This window comes from Ostrinia nubilalis, chromosome 9 (genome assembly GCF_963855985.1).
Source record: "Ostrinia nubilalis chromosome 9, ilOstNubi1.1, whole genome shotgun sequence".
In the NCBI taxonomy this organism is placed as follows: domain Eukaryota; kingdom Metazoa; phylum Arthropoda; class Insecta; order Lepidoptera; family Crambidae; genus Ostrinia; species Ostrinia nubilalis.
The window spans coordinates 1900098-1923075 of NC_087096.1; the positions used below are offsets into that span (position 1 = coordinate 1900098).

The 22978-nt window shown below is 34.5% G+C and overlaps 1 protein-coding gene and 1 long non-coding RNA gene across 3 annotated transcripts in view; one reads left to right on the plus strand and one right to left on the minus strand.

Annotated features, from left to right (window-relative positions):
- Positions 1-22978, minus strand: part of LOC135074378 (guanine nucleotide-binding protein subunit gamma-e) — a 54395-nt gene that overhangs the window by 24399 nt on the left and 7018 nt on the right. For both annotated transcript variants that reach the window (XM_063968647.1, XM_063968646.1), the window contains exon 3: positions 22212-22334. In XM_063968647.1, coding sequence (XP_063824717.1) covers positions 22212-22324 — 113 coding nt within the window. In that variant the 5' untranslated portion in view covers positions 22325-22334. The remainder of the gene's footprint in view (positions 1-22211; positions 22335-22978) is intronic.
- On the plus strand, positions 12026-15137 carry LOC135074897 (uncharacterized). Its single transcript, XR_010257903.1, has 2 exons — positions 12026-12799; positions 14935-15137. It is a non-coding gene; the product is annotated as an uncharacterized LOC135074897 (long non-coding RNA).

Genomic DNA, 22978 nt, shown 5'->3' on the forward strand with positions numbered 1-22978 from the left:
ATTTTGATTTTCAACATATTGATTCAAAAGGTTGATCAATCTATATGGTGTAAGAAAAAGTCTATGAGGTTCTAAAGGTGTTTGAAATCAGTCAATAACAGCTACACTTGATGCACCCTCTGATGAATCACTTCTTGTTTTGTTCGATTGATTTCTAATAACCTAATCTAATTGGGATTTTGGATAATAATTTTTTTGTGTGTCTCATCTGGCATTTAAATCCAGGACTTGAGGGGATTGAGGCAGTCTATTCCAGTGACTGACAACAAAATCTTGAACCTTACGAAGTATATTATTTATTTATTTATTTATTAAGGATATCAACAGCTTACAGATTTCAATGTAAAATTTACACACATACACACACACAAACACTTAACACTATGGAAAACCAATAACAGATATCCACGCAGTTGCTTAGTTTAAATTAATAAAAGATTAAATAATTCTTAAAATGATGAAGTTAAATATCTTAATTATCTTTGGACAATCTCACACAGCGCCATCTAGCCCCAAAGTAAGCAATTAATATGCTTGTGTTATGGGTGCTAGCTTAACGGATATACTACTTATATACTTTTTTTTTAAATACACACAATATACATATTACATAGTAACACCCAGACCCGTCACAGAAATTAAAATCCATCATTTCAATTTCTGCCCGGCCGGGAATCGAACCAGGGACCTCTCGGCATAGTAGTCCGTTCTGAACCACTACACCAAACGGCCGACTTCTTAATACATGTAGAAAGAAATTAAGAAATTTACGACTTATTTAACACATTCCTCACCAACAAGTTGCAACACACGTGCGAATAACGCGAAGAGTGGCGCGGTTGATGATCGAGTTACCCATGAATCATTAGAGTCATTACCCCGGTTATAACATCAGCGCATTAACTCATTAACGTCATGGCATTCCGCGCTGATTCAATTGGACATTGAGTTTGAGTCAGTGCAAAGGTGCCTGAATATCTTACTTAATATTTTGAATGAAAAAAACAAACAGACACGCGCTATTCTAATGTTAAAGTATGAGACGTGTAAAAGCTCCTTTAAAACATTTGACGATATTATGTAAAAACTAATTGAATTAGTCTATAATAAAGATTTATTTTGATTTTAATAAAAAAATCATTGTAGAGTTTCATTAAAATCTATTATTTATCATTAGTATTTTTCATATCTTTGACGTGCAAACCATAAATGCACGAATTTAGGACATTAGATTTTTTCAAACACCCCATCTTGCCTCTATCCGATCACTAATATTTAATTTTATGAAAAAAATCCTACAGTTCTTGAATATGAAACAATGCAAAACCGTTAAAAATTTCAAAAGCGAATGATACAGAAATTCGTCACAAGGAAATATTGCTCCATACACGGATAAGTATGGTAAAAATGTATGAACAAAAATAGAAACATGATGGTATGTTTCAGTTACGGCCAAAATTACCGTTGATAGGTTGCAAATAAAATAATTTGGCAAGAATTTTATGACAAAAGAATGCAAAGATCCTTCTTAATTTCAGTAATTCTAGGCAAACAAAATGATTTTTAGAATGGTGTTTTAATGGATCGTTATATCATGCTTGCTAAGCTTGTAGCGAGTCTTCCAGTGACTTGGACCACTTTTAGCTTGGTCCACGGGCCAAGTAGCTGGATTGAATTTTTAAATATATTTTTTTCCAGCAACTGGGCCTACTCTAAGATTCTAGAGTAGATTTTTGTTAACTTGGCGTTTCATTTATTAATAAAAACATTAAAGGGCCCAGTTACTGGAAGGAAAAATACTTAAAAATTCAGTCCAAGGACCAAGTTAAAAGTGGGTCAAGTCACTGGAAGTCTTGTAGCTGTAACCTGTAGGATCTTATGAAGTAGTAATTAGGTCTAATTTTGCAAATAAAATGTGTGGCTTGATGTACAGACGTTTGTTTATGTTTCTAGTTAATATTTATGTCAAAGTATAAACTTTATCCTGTTTTTGTTAGGCGATTAAAGGAGGAAGTAATAATAACTTGTGTTGTATTAACATATTTGTAATAATGTTACCTTCATAATTGTGGTTTAACATTTTATAAAATGTATCAATTTTACATCGTTTCTTACTAAAGAGTAAGGATTTGGGTTGATCTTGTTTTAGGGTTATTTCATACACATCTAGATTCCTAGAATTCGTCCAATAATACAGCTTTTGGTCCTTTGTAAGGCTGGTTTTAGTGTCATGCGGACTGTCAGTGCGGATCGCTCCGCACAGCCGATCTGTATGAACTGCTAGGGAGCGGAGCGGTTCCTCCGGACGGTCCGCGTGACACTAAAACCAGTCTAAGACATCTCCTGGGCATAGTTTGAGTTTACATCAAACGTTGTCACTAGCGAGTGCGTTAAAAAATAATAAAGTTTAAGTTCTTGAAAATTTCAGCTAGGGGCGCTGTAAAATCCGTTGACATCGAATGCGTTTGACATAAACTCACACTACGCCCCCTGATAATGAAATTCCAAACAGAAGGTGGGTTTTATTGACAATGACGATTGTTCTTTCCAAGTTCGTGACTTAGCGTCTTTTGTGAACGACAGCCAGTCGAAATTATTGAAGTTTCCACATTGTGGCGAGCGACAGTCGTTAGGGTCTCTCTAGGGAGGTATCCTGGAACCGTTGGCACTTCACTTCGGATAATTGATGGGTTTTAATTAACCATGGCTATGGGCGCGGTTATCGGTTCTTTTGTGGGGTTAGGTAGGTATTTGGAGTGGTTTGTGATAATAGAGAAAATTAAAGGAAGAGACCATTTTTAATTATGCTATCTGTGGTTACTTCTATAGGTTAAGCGCTAATCTCAGAAACTACTCGCCCGTTGTAATGTTTTGTTTTGAGTAGTCCATTTATCGAGGAAGGATTAATTTCTTATAAAATCACCCTACAACTACGTAATAGGGGTGGGGCAGTAAAGAAAAATGTTGCCAAAACGGGAAGTATTATTCAAACTATTATCACGAGTGCAAAATCGTGGGCACCGTTTGTAAGACAATAAAAAGCGTTCGATAAAACCACAAGCAATATTGAACTAAACCCCAGTTCGTTGTAAAAACGTTCTCCCAAATCGACTGCGGTAAAAACAAAAGTCTCTCGATGCTCGAGTGCACCCCCGGGACTGAGATGGCGGACGATTGCTGATAGTGGCGTCTAACGAACGACCATTTGAAAAAGATCACTGATGCTTTTTAATGGAAACATCAAATTGGCATGAAATATAACTATTTGTATAATTTAGCACGTGAAAAATAGGTACCTACTCGAGAAATTATGTGCTGGAAATTTATTTTATCAATGCGGTAATTTCTTTGAAGGATGGAGTAGGAAACTAAGCGAGCGGTTCTGAATGTTGAGCTTGCACATTATGTAATAGTAATTTTTACACTCGGTTTTTTACTTACAAAAGCAATCAAAAGCTCGATAACACAATCAATATAGCTAAACCACAGTTCACTATAAAACGTTCTCCCAAATCGACTGCGGTAAAAACAAAAGTCTCTCGATGCTCAAGTGCACCCCCGGGACTGGAAATGGCGGACAATTGCTATAGTGGCGTCTAACGAACGACTGAGAAACTTTACTGATGCTTTTGAAGGAAACCTATTTTGTCAAAACGGTAACTACTTTTTGGAGGATTTGGAAAAGTACTTGACGGTCCCAGAAAAGTTGTAAAGGCCTATTTTGTTACCACTGTAAATAAATAATGTAGCCCTCCCATAAAACCTTTGCAATGCCTTAACTAGGTAACTAAGTAATAAGCACACATGTATTAGTGATAAGACCTATAATGTACACTTAGTAGGCAAATAAACAATTTGAATTTGAATTTGAATTTGAATTTGAATTTGAATTTGAATTTGAATTTGAATTTGAATTTGAATTTGAATTTGAATTTGAATTTGAATTTGAATTTGAATTTGAATTTGAATTTGAATTTGAATTTGAATTTGAATTTGAATTTGAATTTGAATTTGAATTTGAATTTGAATTTGAATTTGAATTTGAATTTGAATTTGAATTTGAATTTGAATTTGAATTTGAATTTGAATTTGAATTTGAATTTGAATTTGAATTTGAATTTGAATTTGAATTTGAATTTGAATTTGAATTTGAATTTGAATTTGAATTTGAATTTGAATTTGAATTTGAATTTGAATTTGAATTTGAATTTGAATTTGAATTTGAATTTGAATTTGAATTTGAATTTGAATTTGAATTTGAATTTGAATTTGAATTTGAATTTGAATTTGAATTTGAATTTGAATTTGAATTTGAATTTGAATTTGAATTTGAATTTGAATTTGAATTTGAATTTGAATTTGAATTTGAATTTGAATTTGAATTTGAATTTGAATTTGAATTTGAATTTGAATTTGAATTTGAATTTGAATTTGAATTTGAATTTGAATTTGAATTTGAATTTGAATTTGAATTTGAATTTGAATTTGAATTTGAATTTGAATTTGAATTTGAATTTGAATTTGAATTTGAATTTGAATTTGAATTTGAATTTGAATTTGAATTTGAATTTGAATTTGAATTTGAATTTGAATTTGAATTTGAATTTGAATTTGAATTTGAATTTGAATTTGAATTTGAATTTGAATTTGAATTTGAATTTGAATTTGAATTTGAATTTGAATTTGAATTTGAATTTGAATTAAAACAAATTATGTAGAGAATCAATATCGTTAGATTCAGTCAAAAGACGTCCACAGCTGTCCCTGAAACCAATATGGATGTACCCTGAAACCAATATGGATGTACGGCGCACAGCTGTGGGGAAGTGCTAGTGACTCTAACATAAACATAGTACAGAGACTGCAGAATGGCATCCTAAGAACCATCTCAAATGCACCATGGTTCATTACCAACAATGAAATCCACGAAGCTCTGAGCATGAGAACTGTTAGGGAGGAGCTAAAGCTGACAGGGAATAAATATAAAACGCGACTGGAAAATCACCCAAATCAGTTGGCTACTGCGTTGGCAACCATCAGCTACACTAAACGACTGAAGCGCCACGATATACTTGGTGACAGATGGTGAATGAGGAGTATCCTGCTGGGGAGCTCCTTCAACATGTTAAAACTGCATGGAACAAATCTGCTTATAGTTTGGGACTGATTGCAGATGAGCGCAAAAAAAAAAAAAAAAAGCTGGACAAAAGCCTCTCCCAAGGATTTCCATAACAACCGGTCCTTTATAGGATTTAAAACTTGGAAAATACGTGAATGCTTATAAAGTATGTTAGTTTTTTTTTGTTTTGTGTTAACCGGAGCATGATTGATACTTGATTAAAATTCAGAATAAAACCATTTGGATTTATTTAAAAAGCCAATTCTGGGCTAGAGAGCTTCATTGTAGTGCCTACCATTCGCCTCTTACAGGATTTGAACTCATAACTGCCTGGCGTTAATTCCATAGTGCATATCACTAAACCAAGCCATCAATGATTAAGATTGAAGTCTCCCAACAACTTTAAGTATCAAAACTTTTGTAACAGAGTATGATTGTATTTCAACGGAGCCAAGAGCGTTTCAGACTCGAGTCGTTGTAGTGGCAATCGAATGCTTCTCATCGATCCAATGGTAATGGTATTTGAATGATGAAAGCTTTGACTTTCATTCAAGATTATTGATAATATCCGAACTCATTTAAGTATGGCAGTGAGCCCTTTAATATATTGAAAGAGAAATAAATATTATTCGTAAATACGAGTAGTAGCAAAATCAAAACTCGAACGTAAAGCAACAATTAACTTTTAAAAAAAAGAAAACCGACTTCAAATGCGTGAACACAAAAAAAAAACTAAAAATTAAAAATATTGCGTATAAAAAAGTTCATCCCCAATTTTCCACCCTTGGGGGTGAAATATTTTCTTCAAATTCGCATGAAACCACCCTTTTGATAATACCTATTCAACAAAAAAATAATCGTTCAAATTGATTTATAATCGGCTGAGATATTGCGTATAAAAAAGTTCATCCCCAATTTTCCACCCTTGGGGGTTGTTTTTTCTATTATTAAATTTAAATGGGACCACCCTTGAGGTATTACCTATACGCCGAAAAAAGATTTGTTCAAATCGGTTCATAATTGGCGGAGTTATCGCGTAACAAACATAGAAAAAAAAAACATACGGGTCGAATTGAGAACCTCCTCCTTTTTTAAAGTCGGTTGAAAATAAAACTCTGGTGGTCAATAGAAAATTTTGTCCTAATTATACTTGGTTTTGCTAATATTAAGTTTGTAAAAAAAATCTTTATTCAAAATTTTTTGAGGTCAGTTGAAAATAATGTGAAGCGAAAAAAAAGTTAAGTCTTAAGACAAAAAAAATTATGACGTCATTACGATGCAATGAGATAATTTTTTGAGATTATAGATGATATTAACACATAATGTAGCTTCATAGCCCAACGGTGAAGTGGTCGGAGTGGCCGACTCGAGATCCGAGGAACGCGGGTTCGAATCCCACCGCCGCTTGACTATTGTGGTGAGCCCACTCGTAACACAAGCTTATTTAGCTTAACACGAGGGGCTAACTGGACTATTAGTAATTTGTGCAATACAAATTGCTAATAATATTTTTAAAAAATGTGTCCAGAGACACATAGAAAATTAGGATCATTCAGTCTCAGAACTTCTACAACTAAAGTTTTTAGTTCTAAAACTAAAACTACATTCGAACTAATTCTTTCAAAGCTCTCTAAAGCTGGCCAACAGAAACTTACACTAAAACCGGAAGTACTTTTAGAAATCCCAACAATGCCCCATTGAAAGAGTCTAGCTTTTATTTGAGAAGCCACTTAGCAACTCCTAATAATGTACGTGTGGTTTTAGTACTAACACTGGTACTAATAGAATTAGTATGGTATGTGGAGTTTACTTCAATTAAGTAACGTAAGGCTTACAAAATTATGTTCGACTGGGCGAGTTTTAGTAGGTAGGCCCCGCCCTGCCGGCGGGGAGAGCCCCACATAACCCACTGACTGACTGTCCCCATCAGCCACTGGTTATGCGCAAAGCATTTCCCAGCGCAAAAAAAAGAAGTTAAGTAAAAAATGGTTTGTTTTAGATTTAGTAAAAAATATTTGTAGGTAGAGTTTTTGAAGTAAGACTCAGGTTAGGCTTCCTCCAAAGTGTATTAAGATCGAAGGAGAATAAAAGAGATTGTGATTACCGAAACCTGCTGGCAAGTCAGGTTAAGTTATAAAAAAAGTATTTTAAATCAAGAGACACATAAGACTTTTTTCATTAGAACAAGGCAGGTATTTGACCGCAGTCGCATCTGATGTTAAATGAGATGCAGTCTAGGGTAGACAGGGTGGAAACGTTAAGTGATCTCACTCGATTATTTCTAAGCTATACAAGATATCGAAAAACTGATTACTGATTCTGAAAGTGCTTCACAAGCTCTTTCAAACGGTACCAATAATGGGTTACAGAATAAACTGGATCTATCCGAAAATTCAATGTTTCCACCTTCCATACATTTAGTAAAACCACATAATATTAAAAACTAAACAAGATATCCAAAAACTGGTAACTGATCCTGAAAGTGCTTCATGAACTCTATCCAACGGTACCAATAATAGGTTACAAAATAAACTGGATCCATCCGAAAATTCAATGTTTCCAGCTTCCATACATTTAGTACAGCCACAGTCATGGCACTCATGTCTTGATAATATTATAGCAAGTAAAGCCTAAAACCAATGTTTTTCTAGAATAATTTTAAGTAAGAATGCAGTTTACGAGTTAATTTTAAGTGTTTAGTATTTAATAAAAAAACTTAATACTTCTAATATTGTTTGGCTGGCATACATTTAGTATGGAGGCTGAAAACATTTAATTTTCGAATAGATCCCGTTAATTTATTGGTACCGTTAGATAGATCTCGTGAAGCACTTTCAGGATCAGTAACCAGTTTATCGATATCTTGTATAGTTTAGAAATAATCGAATGAGATCACTTATCGTTTCCACCCTGTTTACCTTTTTTTTTTTTTTTTCTTTTGCGCAGGAAAATACTTTGCGTATACCCGCCGCCTCGGGGGAAGCGACGGGTTATGTGGGACTCCTTGTCGGGTGGCAGCAATAGCGGCTGTCACCCGACAAGTATACCCACTAAAAACCTGCGGTGCACCCTCTGCGTTTTACTGGCACGACGTGGGGTCCTACAGATTCATACAGGTCACAGCCATTTTTTTCCGAAACTATAAGAGCTATACTGTTTAAACTTGGTAAATAGATGTATTCTGTGAACCGCATTAAGATTTTGATGCAAAAATAACAAATATATGGGGGGCTCCCCATACTTAGAATTGAAACTCAAAAATTTTTTTTTCGTCAAACACATACGTGTGGAGTATCTATGGATAGGTCTTCAAAAATTATATCGAGGTTTCTAAAATACTTTTTTTCTAAACCGAATAGTTTGCGTGACAGACGCTTCCAAAGTGGAAAAAAGTTGGTCCCCCCCCCCCCCCCTAACTTCTAAAATAAGAAAATGAAAAATCTAAAAAAAAAACATGAATGATGTACTCGTACATTACTATAAAAACTACCAACGAAAATTGTTTTGAACGAGATCTAGTAAGTAGTTTTTTTTAATACCTCGTAAGTCGTAAACCGCTTATTACCGCGTAATCTTTCATACTATTAGCTTAAATAAAAAATAATAATTTTAATTTCATAAATCAATGGTACGGAACCCTTTGTGCGTGAGCCGGTTTTTCTATCTGTGTTAAAACGCGAGTGAAGCCGCTAGTAAAAATTATATGGGAGCTGGCTGTACTACAAACTTTCAACTTTCAGTGATGTGATTAACAAGTTTACTAATTTGCTTAGTTGCATTAATCCAAAGTTGTATTACAAAGTTTGTATGAAAGTTGCAAATTTTTGATGAGTCAGTCACGCTTTGTGTAACTTGTATTTGACGTGTAAAGCGGGGTTACCTTGCTACCTGCGGTAATTAGATTTACTTATTAATTAGATAAACTTTGTTCTGGATTAACATGGTAACGTAGGTATTCAATGTTATTTGTATAGCGGTAGTGTAATATTTAGTACTGAGATGAGTAAATTTTATTAAGCAAGCATTTTAGGGTTAGTTATTTAATTTGTGGTGGCTTTAAATATTATGTAAGTAATAATCCTACAAATATTATAAATGCGAAAGTTTGTGTGGATGTCTGGATGTTTGTTACTCTTTCACGCAAAAACTACTGAACGGATTTTGAAGAAACTTCACAGTACTATTGTTTATAACCCAGAATAACATATAGGCTAATTTATAACGATCTGTGACAAACTAAATTTCACGCCAAAGCTAGTTATCTAATAATCCAAGGCTCATCTTTTCAATTAAGTGTATGCTTCCAAATTAATAACACAATTACGTACTCAATTGTACTTTATTATGATAATTGCACATACTATACGATCTAATAACCATTATTTCACGGTTAAGACCTACTAATCCCGGGGTTTAGGTACAAATTGATGAAGTGCTGTTAGTACCTAGATTTACTATGCGAAGGTAAGTAGCGATAAATTATTGTCAACACTATTATTTGTATTAAAATGACATCTTCTTGACTCAAACTGTAGGTATCGCTACTTTAGAAACACTGAACTGCTAAGATCAGAATAAAATACCTACCTACCTTCCTTCCTTAAAGTTTTTAAATTAAAGCGTTTCAGTCGCAATTACACGATACTTCAAAATGAAATTAAATTTTTGAAGTATTTGTCGTAAGGTTTAAGACCAAAATCGTGTGTATCTACGCTACTTTACGAATTTGATACTTTGTCTCATTGCCGATCAACGAATTGGTGTTTCGAATTATAAACGACCATTAATCGACTTAATGAAGTTAACTGCTTCAATTGGATGTTCGATGCACCAAAAAGTCGCTGACCCCAAATCTATTTCTAAATCTAATAATCTTTTCATTTGCCTCTCGAAACTCAATTTAACTATCAGACTAGTAAATTAAACGCCAGTCAACGGTTAACGCTGTCAAACAATGGAGCATCATCGCAACTTGCAATCACTAACATACACAGTTTTTACTTTGTAAGCTTAAACACGATTATAAATCGATTCAGTGGCTAAATGGCACAATCGATTGAGCGATCCTTCAAATTAACTCGATGCGTGAAACGCACCATCAGTTTTGTACTTAATACAAAAAATATGTTGTTGAAATAATTAGTCTGAATACTCTGAATTTTACACCATTTGTTAAACTCATTATTGAAGACAATAAAGACTGTGTTCTGTTAAAATTGTTTTAAAAGTAGTTTGCTTTATGCGATAAATTCAGCTAAATAGTGCTGAACTGTTTTACCTGTGCTGCAACTATACTTACATATGCATTGTTTATTAACGGATAACCAATATGTATCTACGAGGATATTTAATAAAAAAGAGAACGATAAAAGGACAATGGGCAAAATGGTACCCGTCTCCAATAGATATGCTTCTAGTGTCATTTGAAAGGTCTTACCAAGACGAACAACTTTTACTATGGCCACCAGCCTCAGATCTGGTTGTGTTCGAAGATAAACATACTTTTTTGCAAAATGGTACCCGGCTCCAATAGTTATGTTTGTAGTGTCATTTGAAAGGTCTTACCAAGACGAACAACATTTACTATGGCCACCAGCCTCAGATCTGGTTGCGTTCGAAGATATACATACTTTTTGTGTAACCGAAGTATCAATACGTGTCCATCGTATGGTACTTAGGTTATGCGAGGCATGAAGGGTTTACTGCTCCAGCATCCTTCCTTAACTCTATAATTATTGATAGGGATACTTGTGAAATAAATGTTTTTATTTAAAGAACTACTACCCCCTTATCAAAAAAAAGTTATACCTAAGATGAACCTTGGATTAAAATGACATTTCCATACCAAATGACAATTTAAGCCAGAGTTCAACTAGGGTGTATTTTTTATTAATAAAGGGGTTGGAGTTTTATTACTGCTTAAGGGTTTTATTATGGGTTGTTAAAGCAAATAAATCCACAAGACCCAATAAGTCCACCCACAAGATGGACCGACGACCTCATAAAGGTAGCGGGAAGGCGCTGGATGCAGGCCGCCACCAACCGGCCATTGTGGAAATCATTGGGGGAGGCCTATGTTCAACTGGACGTTCTATGGCTAAAATGATCATGATGATGATGATGAAAGCGAATAAAGGGCTAATGGCTTGGGTAGTTCATCGTAGGTATTATCCTTTCCTTTTAAATGCTTTTTTTAGTTACATTAATAGATTGTAGTCATAATACATACTCGTATACATGGATGATGTGTTATATTTTCATTTATAATACTTAGTGGAATTACTGCTTCCAAAACGTGAATTAGAACTGGCCCCATAGCAGACATTTTCCTACATCTAAAGGCCTTTTGAAATATATATTGGTTATGGCTATTGGAGCGGGTACCACTTTCCATACATTGTTGCCCATCATCCTTTCCTTACTGAAAAATCGATGAAAGTTATTTCGAAAACTATCAAGACATCTTTGTCGCCATACACTCAACGTTTTTAGACGTCACGTGTGACACTGTAACTTGACGTTTAACGAGTGGAAAGTGGAACTTGTCAGCCTTTTCAGATTACAAGCCTGTCTGAGGGCTCTTTGTAATTATACCACGGTTGTTAGGCAGTCTGACATTTTGACGTCTAAACTGAAAGCCTTAGGAATGGAAGTGACGTGTCTGTTTTGTTTCATATCTTGTGATGATGATTGTGAATTGTAATATCGTGCCTTAATTGAAATATACTTAAGATAGAGTAAAATTATGTAAAATGATTAAATTTTATAAAATCAAAAATCTAAATATTTATTCAGTACTTAGACCCTTTCCAGGGCACTTGGTACACGTCCTAAATAAAGCTTGCTACCTACCAAAAAGATAAGTAGGTACCTAATGCCCGTTTTCACCATCAATCCCTAATCTTTAAGAGCCATTTTACATTTTCGTGCGAATTTCTAAGATTTTGGAAGCATGAATTACTATCTTAAGCAACACCCAGAGATTATTTAATAACTGCGAAAGATAGGTCAATCCTTGGTGTTGACCATTAATGAAACGGATTTACTAAAACTCTTTTGCTTAATTCACAGTGCCCCATCTCCCACAACCATTTTACGGAAAAATTGCCGCAGACTCATTTTCAAAGTCCTGTATCTATTATTTATGCTCATATAATAAGCTTAAAAATATATAGTAATCATCGGACATATATTCTTGTAGTCCATTAATGAAATAAATTCTCGAATTTCATTACCATTATTGAGTAAAATCTAAAAATAATTTGGCAAATTTGAAGAATAACGTCACATTTTGATCGTGGTTTTTGGTTTAAAAACACAGCAATAACTGCAATAAAAGTATCCCAAAATAAAGAATATTCATTGTAGAATTGATTTCTATAGTTATTGTTTAAATATTAGTAACCACTTTGTCAAAATATTGATGTGAATATCAGTATAAATTACAATGCGCAAGCCGACATCGATTAGTATGGCGCGAGCGCCCGTCAAGGCAGGACCTGTGTCATTTTTCCCGCCGTGACGTTTACGTGCATTCGTGTCGTAAAGCGGTGATTTGTACGGCGACCAAATACATTTGATACTATGCCGAGAGGCTGTTTCGAGTCGGCCGGCCGAGCAGAAATTGAAATGGTGAATTTTAATTTCTTTGACGGATCTGGGTGTAACCATGTATAATATGTAGGTACCATGTATTTAATTTAATAAATAAATTATAAAAAAGTATATCCATTATTCTAGCACCCTTAACACAAGCATATTGCTTGCCTACTTTTGAACTAGATGGCGCTGTGATGTTGTCAATTGTTCAAAGATTTGTTTATTTATTTATCCGCTTTGAGTTTTGTTTCGTGAAGAAGAAAAAGAAGCGTTTTGTTTCGAGAGGGAAGCTTTGTTGTTAAATCTATACTAATAAAAGAGGAAAGATTTAATTGTTTGTTTGTTTGTTTAATACAATTATTGTTAGCAATAGGCTCCGAAAAAAAATTCTTTCACGATTTAGAATCCTAATATTTTTCTATGTAGGCTATAAAATATTTTCAAAAACTTTAGTACAAAATCTTTGATAAAATTCGACGTTTAATAAATAAATTAGATAACATATTAATACTTTTTTTTCAGTACGATTTTAGTACTTGTTTTTCAGAAATTCTACGATTTAACTAAACTTCTAGTGTTTATATTTTATGCATAATTTCTAAAATATACATATATCCTATTGATAGATGACGTGCTTCGTATTTTATTAAAATTATTACCTGACTATGTTAAAAAGGTGTGGAATGTTATTTAGGAGATAACTTGGTTCCATAGAAATATAGAGAGATGCTAAGTAATGCGCTGAGTTCGAAACTCAGTGTCGTATTAGAAATTCACACACACAAAGAAATCAAATTATGTGCTCATTATCCACTGCGGTATCAGTATTCAAGTTCGAATAATCTTTAGTACTATGCAAGCAATATAAACTGTTTACATAATGACGTCGCTACTGTCATCATTGCTTTCACAAGCAATATGTTCCAATTTGTCCCTTGTCACATTTCCCTTTAGTTTCTGTGATCTGTGCTTATTTCTAAGTTGATATCAATGAAATATTCCTTAGTACTTTTGATTTAAATTATTTTTTTTATTTTGACACGTGTTTGAAAAATCAAGGTCAGATTACAATAAAATAACAAGTGAAAACGTAACATTGCATTGCAACTCGCAATTTCGCAATATTGATGAGGAGATTCCATTGGAAAGTCTGTATTCATTCCTAGGATTCCCCTAACACCATCAAATTTAAGAGAATTCAAGAGAGTGCAGTTTCCCATCTCATGCTTAGGGACCACGGTTTAAAATAGTGTCGTTTCATAGAGCCTGCAACGGGCAACCGCGTGCGCAGCTGCTCATACTAATTTTCGATAAAAAGCAAGTGTTGGCGCCCTCACGAGTTTTAGCGGAGTTCCATATGGTAGCGGGAGTAGACTTAATGGAAATATATGCTTCTCCGACGACCAGTTGTATGTGGAATACTCCAGAGTATGCGCACACAATAGCCTGGTGATTTTAGCACCTGAAGGAAAAACAAAAAAACATTGTTTACAAAGAAATCTGCGGCAGGTGTAGTGTTTTAATTTTGTTTTAGAAAGATCTCATAATTTTGTAAGTATTCAAATATTTAAACATAATAATTTGTAGATTTTATATTAAAAAATATAATCATTTATTTTAACAAAATTAATTTTCTTAGAATATTTTAATTCTATTAGAACCATTTTCCACTTCATCGCAGAAGAAGTCGCGGGCAAAAAGCTAGTATGAAATATGTAGTATTGCCCGCGGCTTCACCCGCTTGAAATTTAGTTTGTCACAGATCGTCATAAATTATAGCCTATACATTGTTATTCTGGTCGACGCCAGGGATGGATGAGCGTCGCTGTCGCTGGCGACAGGGTCTTCTGGTTTAGGGTTCATGGCGTAGGTCTCAGACAAAATGAAATCCACTCGTAGAAATTAATAAACTCAGTGTATTCACGAAAATAATTACACACAGCACTAGAGTCGTATCGGAACTGAGTGAACCAAAGGTCTTGCGATAGGAACTTCCGACCCGAGTGATAGTTGAACACATACTGCCTAGTACTGCTGTACTGTACTGTAAAGTTTCATCAAAATCTGTTCAGTAGTTTTTGCGTGAAAGTGTAACAAACATCCAGACATCCACACAAACTTTCGTATTTATAATATTAGTAAGACTAGTAAGAAGTAAGATGAATTATTTTAGTTATTTGTTTACTTATAATAATATTTATTTATTTATTTCTTAGCTCTGTCTGATAATGGATCTGGAGGAAATGCAATGGCCACCTCCGTAACAAAAAAATAGAACCCTATGGAGTTTGGGCTTGTGTGATTCGCCTTGACGAATATTTCGTATCCAGGGTCCGATGATGGAGCTGTAAAGGGGCAGATTTTTTTTCACTATGTGACTGTCTTTATTTTGTACTTAATATATATTTTACATATTATACCTATTTATGTTTCATTATGAATCGAAATATAAAAGACATATTAAACTCTATTAAAATTTTAAATTAATTTATCAAGTTTGAATACCTCATTGTACCTTAAAATTAATAACTTAAATCAAGTCTTAATACGGTCACGGCTCAAGATTTTTTTGTCCATTTCAGCGTAATTTTTACTCTTTTGACGTTGCGTTGACAGCTTTTACCTAAATTCGCGCGGAATATTTTTGTGAAATGGCTCTTAAGTGACCCCTATGAAAACAAAATTCTTATTAAGTGTTACCATAGGGGTCACTTAAAAATTAGGGATTGATGGTGAAAACGGGCATAAGTGTTTTAATTTGGAGTTCGGTGTCATTTATCATCTAATTTTATATGTACCGCAAAGGTAAATAACAGTCTAACGAAAATAGGCAAATGCCTAGCATATTCTCCAATAAACCATAAATTGAAGCATAAAAGACGTCTACGATTTAAAACAGCGATTATAAATAAATATGCAATAAAATGCTTTATTTATTTTAAAAGCTTGACTATTTCAAGTGTCCACTTCCATTCCGTGTTTTATAGCGCTATCAAGATGAACTCCGTTCAAACAATAAAATAGTTTCCTAAAATAACTCTTGAGTGTTTCAGTTTAATAATAGTATGAAGTATTGTTCTATAAGCGGGACTCTAAATATACTTTAATACTTGCGTACGTAAAATGCTGGAATGGTTTGAAATATTGATTTGGTCGTGAAATTGCAATTTAAATTGTATTTTTGGTTGCAAATTGTAAAATTAACGTTAATTATTGAGGATTTCTTGACTGGCCTTATCTGTTATTTCATGGAACATGGAATTTTAGTATCGAAATTGAAAATAGTCTTAATCAGTTAGATATCCACTAACAAAAATATTGTTTTCAAACAATGCAATACTACATAAATAAATACCTCGATTTTTATTCGACAAAGTTGCAACTAGTACAGTTTTTTATAAAACTTGAGAACGTACGTAGCAAAGTGATTATGATATCGATACGAAATCGAATGCCACATTGTCTACAGGTAGTCTTCCGTAGTTACACCGGCCTAGAGTGTATTTAAATCTTTAAAATGTAATCATTGATGAAAATGATTATGACGGTAGTAGGTAGGTACTTAGTTAAGTTAAGCTAGTTACCAGCTAAGGATGTAATAGATCCTTTTTTTATCCACAACGAGGAAGCTCTTGGCCTGTATCTCACTCACCTGATGGTAAGTGACGATCAGGCCGAAGGTGGAAGCGAGCTTCACCCGGAATCCTCAACCACGGAGGAACTGGCTATCTTACCTCTAACTGCCGGAACACAACACTGCTGTTAATATTGTTGTTATGGCGACAGACTTAGGTAAGATGGTGGTAGCTAGCCAGGCGGACTTAGAACAAGCCCTACCGCCAACCAAACCGAACAGAAAAATCTGCCCCCACTGGGAATCGAACCCGGAACCTCTGCGTCTGAAACAGGTGGTCTTAACACTAGACCACAGAGGCGGTTACTGGCTAAGGATGTAATAGATCCATATTTCAAACAAGGATACGGCAAAATTCACTCCTGCGGTGACTGTGGACGTAAAGTGTATACGAGGCTTAACAACAGGAGGTTTAATATCTACATAATAACAAGCCTCGTGAAATATTGCTCAAAGGATCCCGCGATATTGCGTTTTATATCCGCACGACTAAAGCTGACGGTATATCTTAAATATAAACATAGCTACAAGATAAGATGATAAACTTTTTGATAAGAATCAAAATCAAAAAATCTAATTCAAAATCAAAATCAAAATCATTTATTCAGTTTAGACCACAAGTGGCACTTATGAACGTCAAAAAAATAAAAAAATAAAAGGTAGCCCTTATGGGGCACTTTACATGTCTCCTTATCTTTTGGGCCCTACCAGCGCTTCGAGACAAACATATGGCAAGTGCTGAGAAGAAACGCCGGAACAAACAACAACGTTTACAAAAAATCATCACAGGAACTACAACAACGTTTATATTGTTTACTAGCTTTTCGCCCGCGGCTTCGCCCGCGTGGACTACATATTTTTTTCCAAAATAAAATGTAGCCTATGTTACTCGTGGATAATGTAGCTTTCGAATGATGAAAGAATTTTTAAAAACGGTCCAGTAGTTTTTGAGCCTATTCATTACAACCAAACAAACAAACAAAGTTTTCCTCTTTATAATATTAGTGTAGATAATATTAGTGTAGATTTATATCAGTTCCTTGCCACTTTGAGCACGTTGGTTCTCTTGCAAGACAAATAGGTACTATTCTAATGTCGTGATTTTAGAGCATACAATTTCCGCCTAATATCGTTAAATTTCCATGATAAGCATAAATCGTGTCGTAGTATGATAGAGGAAAATAACGCATAGTTTGTGGCATTATGAAAGAAAGAAAGAAAGAAAGAAAATATTTTATTTGGCCCAACATATTAAATTATTACAGTATACAGTTTACAATACTTGCACATTTGTGGACCAAAATGGCATCCGCTCAGCATTGTGTCCTGCTCTGAGGTAGACCCAGAACAGGACGCTGTTATGGTTGACAAGTGAAAAAACTCTTCATTAGATAGGTATTTAGATTTTGTATTATGCTTATTTTAAGGACTACCACGTGTATCATTATTAGGTATACATATTTAGACCATTCATCAATTATCATGATTGAATAGATCAATTTATGTCTTCTTCTGTGCCTTTTCCCATTTCATTTGGGGTCAGCCCTCTTCATTCTAAAAGGGATCAGAGGTGGAATTGTGTAAAGCAATCGTAATCATTTGATAGTTCATAACGTACGATATAGTCAGCCCTTTCACGCATATGGGACACATTTGTCCCCACATAGTTTTCACGATTTACAGTAATACTGGTTAAGTTAAACCATTTGTAGTTTAATATTCTTAAATTTTATTATTACCTTTTATGATTATGCGCTAGAAATAATAAAAAACTCGATTACATGTGTAAAAAAATACTGGCACAACATGTGAAAAAAAAATTCGTTAGACGTCAAAATTGAAAATTATTTTTTTATTACTTATCGGCTTTCTGCCAATGTGTTTCTTCCAATTTTACATTCAATGGTAAGTATAATTATCGTTTCATTGCATATTTTCGTTTATTTTCGTACGAGTTAGGAATATTATGTAAAAATCTAATTGGGACACGGGTGTCCCTATATGCGTCAAGGGAAACTTGGTTCTTACTAAGGATATTGTTTGCGTCGTTATAATTTGTATGTTTATATCGATGTTTTATTATAATATTCATACATTTTTTTGTAAGTCATATGTCTTCAAATCGACATAAAAAAATTCGCTCAGGAAAGACGAAATTTTGGAAGTCATGAAGTCATGATGACTGCTGATAGTGTCAATGAGGATGGTTTCCTCCTGGATAAAAGGGCGTCTACTGCTGGACAGAGGCCTCCCCTGAGGACTTCCACAACGATGGTTTCTGTGCTGCTCGTATACATGAATGTATACGAGAAGCACAGGAACATGTGGCCAGCCACACTGCGTCATCCTATAAGTTCCTATCAGTGGGCGCCACTTGAGAAATTTTCTGCCCTCACTTCTGCGAGCTATGTGCCCTACCCACTGCCGCGAAAGTTTGACAATTCTGCGGGCTATGTCTGTTGCTTTGGCTCTCCTGTGGATCTCCTCATCTCTCATCATCTCATCTACTTTGGGTGAGTTTGAGCCTTCTCATGAGGCCCATAGTGAAGGAACACGTCTCCGTTCCGTACGCCATCACTGCCAACACACATTGGTCCAAGACTTTCTATCAAAGGTCTTGATACACTGCGGTATTTTTGATAAGAAGATGTCGCGAAGCTTCTCGGATGTTGTCCCCCCGAGTAAGATTCAACGATTGTAGTCACGGCTGAGACCTTGGAAGACCTAGAATCAATGCTCTATGGCCACAGTAGAGGTTCTCAATAAATGGGATTCAAAATGAATATGGACAAGACGAAAAAATTATGTCAAATATCCGTGTCCTCACTCCTTTGAAGATTGGAGACCGTACACTCAAAGTTGTTCTTGGAACAAACAGTCAAGTTAGGTAGGTCTAACTTCAAGAAACAGATCTATGATGAGATAGGGATCAAACATAAAAATACGTAAGATAAGACGCTATCTATTTTAAATTTCTTATTATAAATATTAATATATTGCTTATTGATTAAATTTCATTTGTATTTTTAGTGTGATTTGTATTTATTTTGCAACAAAAGCGTCGAAGAATTTTATTTCCAATATATGAGGCAATGTATACCTTAACGCATATAGGGACATATGTGTCCCCTACTGAAAAACACTGAAATACATAGCACTTATATTTTCTGTACTACTTTTATGTTAAATTAGACTAAAATAAATAGATATAACTAAAGAAAAAATAATTTTATGGTTTGGATTAGTTATAAGCGTGTAAGGGTTAAACAAAGCGTTTGACAGAATAATCGTACGTTATGAACTGTCAAAATTAAATGATAACGATTGCTTTACACAATTCCACCTCAGATGGAGTAAAATAAACGGTTATGGTGCATCAATAATATTTTTATGGAAGGAATTACAGTACTATTTATGACATTGTCACTGATAGTATCTGGTGACTTTAAGGTGGAAATTTTACAACGCAGTCACATTACCAAAGCCCATTTACCTATTCATAAACAATGCTTGCTTAAGTGAAGCAGCAAATCGAACACATAGTGTTCAATAGAGCTCTGTGATTGGTTCTTGTGTCACCCTGTGCGTCCACGCGCACTGTGAGACCTTATAGTAATGTTTGTGAGTACGGGCGTCACTCTATATCCTCAACAGTTTTAATAACTATACCTAACTCCAAAAGCTAAGCAAATTAAAATCCTAATAGCAGGTCATTAGTTTCATTTTCGTGAACTCGAAGCATGTTATTTTTATACTGAACTGCTTGTAAGGGCAGATGTTCAGTTCATGTCGTCACTTGGCGTAAATACCTATTAAATCTGCCTCTGGGATAACAGATGATTACACTGGTCAAGGGTGAGCTGGGTTTTAAAGATGGATTCCGTAGATATTGATAACGAATCAAAGAATAAACTTTCATTGTGAAACATTGTAATAATTTTATTATTTTCAGGACGAAACAGGAAAATATTTTTTGTTTCAAATGAATCGATGTTTTAAATAAATCTTTAAAAAGTTGCAAAAAAGCCTGCCTTAATAGCTTTAAAGCTTTTTTTTTTTCAAGATAACTGTATTTAAAAACTTGTGTTTTTAACTTATTTTACGAAAACAATAATTCTAAGACTGGGCGCAGACCACCGATTTTTAGTTGACCGATAGTTGTGCGGTTGTGCCCGATTTTAAATTGTATGAAGAATCGGCCAAATCGTATCGGTGTAATGTGTGCACTTCCATACATGCCCATACTGATCAACTGCCCGACTAAACTATCGGCCGACGAAAAATCGATGGTCTGCGCCTAGGTTAAAACGTAAGTTTTGAAACGAATAATTACGAAATTTTAAAGAAGTTTGTTATTAATTAACTCATCAATGAGATCCCGGTCTAGTTGTTCGCGTGCCGGGCTACACCAGCTGTTGTCGCGGCTTTGGTTCCCAATGGGGGCAAGTGATAATGAGATGCACATTTATACCATTTATACTGATAATCACGAATGTTAGTGAATTAAAATGTTTGTGTCGTTATCTAGTAGGTACAGTCGATAGCACATCAATATAACATAGAATGGAGTTTCCTCGATTGATTGGAACCTTTTCATAACAGATAAGCACAAAATGATGCTTCGTCGATTCAATTGAACCTTATCATGAAAGATAAAAAGTTCAAAATACATTGAGGAAATTGACCAATTGGTAGTAAGTTGATGTGTTTTGTCTGTGTACATGTACAAGTTTGTTTAGGTCAAAGTTAGTTATTGGATGTAGTAGTTTGGAAAAATTACTTGTATGTATATTATTAGAAATATAAAAAATTTTAATAGCAGGAGCTCAAATCTGCTTTTGTATAAAAATGAATTAAGAGCTTGAATTTAAGCTTTTCATGTTGTTTGTTACGTACTTTATCTTTGCTCAGATATTTTATTTTTCAATGCAAATGAAAGATATCTTCAGAACATAATAATATGAATTCATATGATTTTAACGTACCTAACTACTTAATACTTTGCATGAGAGTCATCAATACAATCATTAAGAGCCCTCAAATTATGTGGAAGTCCTTTCGAATACATTTAGACCGATTGATTTTGGCAAAGAATTCTTAAAATGGATAATTTCTATTGGTTATGGTTACAGGAACAACCGAATCGCCATGATTGTTAACATTGTCACATTATTTTTTGTGTGACAGGTCAGTGTCATTAATAAAGTTAACGTAAATAGGTTAAATACACCCAAAAGTGGAAATAATATTGGTTAGTTGATAATGGCGCTCATCCGTGAACTATTAATAATAAATTAAGCCCATTCAACCGATAAAACTAATAATAACGCGACGATTATTATTACATTACATGCACTGTGTTCAAACAATTGTGTAAATTAAACGATATTAATGCAATAATGACAACAAAAAGGTTAATTAATCCAAATAACAGTAACTTAAGATATGGGATTGACAAACATAATTACAATGACATAAATGTAATAAAAATGATGTTAAAATGAAATTAGAAATAAAAAAAACAAAGCACAGCAAATAAGGGAACAAAACTGCACGTATTGATCGAAAGAGAGACTGACTTTGAGACTTGACAAATGGAAATGAAAATTTACGTCCATGGGGGGAAAGTATAACACAAAATGGGTGTAACACCTCGAATACCGACTAAATATGAAATAAAAACTAGACTTGCGCCTCCATTCGCATTGAAACTGAAAACCACATTATCCGTGATACGCCCGTGTCGTTCCCTTCACGCAATATACGGGCTCCAATAAAAAGCACCATAATTGAAACTCCACTAGACACACTTCACGATGACGTCACCCGCGTTTTCTTTTTAAAATTAAAGGTACTCACGCCGCGATGCTCTTAGATAGTGGCCAGCGCTCCATGGAAGCCTGGTACTTCATGTTTTCGATCTGCTTTTTCAATGCCTCTTTGTCCATGGCTGCGAGAATACTGGGGTCCATCGCGCAGAATCTGTGGTATAAAACACGCACACATGGTTAGTCGTGTATGGATAGTGTGGCGGGTGAGTCGGTGTGGGTCGCTGAGCGGAGTACAGTTGGGAGGAAAAAGGAACGCGCGGTTTGGGATTGGGGGAAAGCGTTGTAAGGAAAGGGAATGAATATTATGGGAATTTACGTCGAAGATTTTTAAGGATAAGTCGTTTTGAGATTGATTTGACATTCAGATTCAGGATTTTGTTATTTTTACTTTTTTTAAATACCAATAAAAGTTTCCACAAAAAATATGATTGATGTTTTTACATTTTGATTGTATCAGAAAATTGCAGCTTAATTTTTAACGTCACATTAAGAAATTACATACGTGAAACCTAAATTAGAGTCCATGTTTTTCTTCACAATTATGTTAATGAGTTTTCCATTATCATCAATCTCACACTGTTCTAACTAAATAAAATTATTACAGTGAATTAAAAATAAAGAAAATCATATTTTTTCTTCAAGAAAATTCACTTTTAAACAACGCTTTTCTTCCCGACTGTCCACTATATTCCCGTCTCCCTCCCACACCAAGGGGAGACTGCTCCAGCGTGTGTGTTAGATTTGCATAAGTGTGCGTGATGCGCGCGCAGTATTTTACAGTTTCTATGACAACCC